General features: G+C 21.8%; 1 protein-coding gene across 1 annotated transcript; it reads right to left on the bottom strand.

Moving 5' to 3' along the window:
* Positions 1-237: 237 nt before the first annotated feature.
* On the bottom strand, positions 238-1,729 carry PVVCY_0904750 (fam-a protein; the record flags this gene model as incomplete). The annotated part of the gene is made up of 6 exons (XM_008626811.2): positions 238-312; positions 466-696; positions 790-899; positions 1,059-1,128; positions 1,295-1,457; positions 1,599-1,729. The coding sequence occupies 6 exons, from the start codon at positions 1,727-1,729 to the stop codon at positions 238-240; spliced, it is 780 nt and encodes a 259-aa protein (XP_008625033.2).
* Positions 1,730-2,211: the final 482 nt, after the last annotated feature.

Consider the following 2,211-nt stretch of genomic DNA (forward strand, 5'->3'; position numbering starts at 1 on the left):
TCATAAATAAAAGATCTTCATAAATAACAGTTATATTGTAGTATTCACAAAACTAAAACATATAGATGCATCCTAATATCAAAAGACATAAAAAATAATATACAAAGAAATAATTCATAAAATAAAAAAAACAATCTATGATGGTAACTTAAAGAAACTATTATGCATGGAAGCAAATCGTTATATTAACACAAATCTTCTAATACTACGGTTCTAAACATTTACAAAAGCCATTTTTTATTTTAATGAAAAAAATTTATTTAAATACCTTTCATTAATTAAATCTTCATAATTGGAAGTATGCCCATCAATCTAAGAAAAAAAAGATAAATAGATGAATATATAAAAGGTTTAAATTGTTTACAAATTATAGTATATATTATAAATATGTGCATTTATTTAAACAACATTTTTTTAACAAATGCTAAAATAAATTATTGTTATAAAAATTTGGATATCACTTACAGATTCGATATAGGTGACATCAACATAAGGGCCTTTTTTTTCAATGAGGTATCCAGCTATGTTAACAAATGTTTTTTTCAATTTTCCTTTTCTAATATCATTTTCAGAATCAATGTCAGTTTTGAATAAATTTGCATTTTCTATTATTTTGTTTTGATACTCGTCCTCGGAAGGGTTGTGATCATTTATATTTACTGAGGTCATGACAATTATAGTTTTTTTTTCTGATATCTACAAAATTAATAAAAATATATTACATAAATTATTGTGAATAATATGAGAACTACGGTTTATATAGAAACAGAAGAAAATAGGTTTACTTACATCAAACTTTGCAGCTAAAGCATAAAAATATTTCTCAGGGCCCCCAAACCAACTTTTGTAACGTTGCTGTATTATCACTAAATTTGGGTTGTAGACACGGTCAATTTTTCCTAAAAAAAATTTTGCATTATGTAAAATAAGATATTATAAATTTGAAGACATGGAAACAATAAATAGTATCATATAACAATAGCAATAGTAAATCACGAGATGTAGAATAAATAGTAAAAATTATATTTTAATTGACTAATTATTTATGTTTTGTATACTTTTAACAGAGCTATTATTGAACTTATTTGCAAGAGCAGGATCCCATAATATGTTTGTTATTGCATTATACTAATGGAAACAAAGAAAAATATATGTATATAAAGTATAGTAATTTTTTAATTTTAATTTGGTTTATAACTTAATATTGTTCATTAATTGATACCGTATGGATATAAAAAAAATGTTAAATTCATTTTTTGAACAACTGTATCTCCATGTTTTTTTTGTATAAAACATTATTCAAATTTGAACCCCATTTACACGGTTGATAACCATCTTTACATGTAGCATGATGTTCTAATTGTCTTGCAGCTTCATTCATAAGTTTGACTGCATTTGTTATTTCGTTGGAATTGGTACATAATAGACCCTTGTTTTGTTTATATATTTCTTCTGGACTATAATTGATAAAAATTAACAAATTTTAAATGCATACAAAAATAAAGATATTGTATTTATATTATAACATTATTGCACAGGTATGTATTTAATATTTTCATAATGAAATATGTAATATATATATTGTTGTATTTTCTTACGTAGAATAACGAACTTTTGATTTGGATTTTTTATCTTTTCCTGGAGCAGCCTCAGCTGCGAGGGTTTCATTATTCAGATACACTGAGACACTTAAAAGAAAAAAAACAATTTGAATATAAAATTTATTCATTTTTTGACTTTACAAACAAAATAATAAAATATATATTAGTATTTTTTTTAAATAAAAAATTAATAACTCGAAAAGTTGCATAACATAATTAAAATTAAAGCAAATAATTTTTTCCAATACATATAAAAAAAATACAAATTATTATTTAAACAACAAATTGTATGCTTTTGTCAGATTTATAAATTTAATATATTTTTTATTCAAATAATTCAATCACAAAACGACGTCAATAACAGAAATATTCATAAATAATGAATATAAAAAATATTATGATTCATAATTTCATTAATATATAACATTATGAATACGTAAGTTTTATATTTTTATATGTAATTAAAAATCAATTTAAATTTTACAAAATGTCCCATTACGTATAGAATCACATATATTTTTTATTTATATGTAATAGAAAAAAACTGTCGTTTTTACCTATAGAAAATCAATAATTTAAAATAAAAATATAAAAACAAGAAAATAATGTA

The sequence above is a fragment of the Plasmodium vinckei genome (assembly GCF_900681995.1).
Source record: "Plasmodium vinckei vinckei genome assembly, chromosome: PVVCY_09".
NCBI lineage: Eukaryota > Apicomplexa > Aconoidasida > Haemosporida > Plasmodiidae > Plasmodium > Plasmodium vinckei.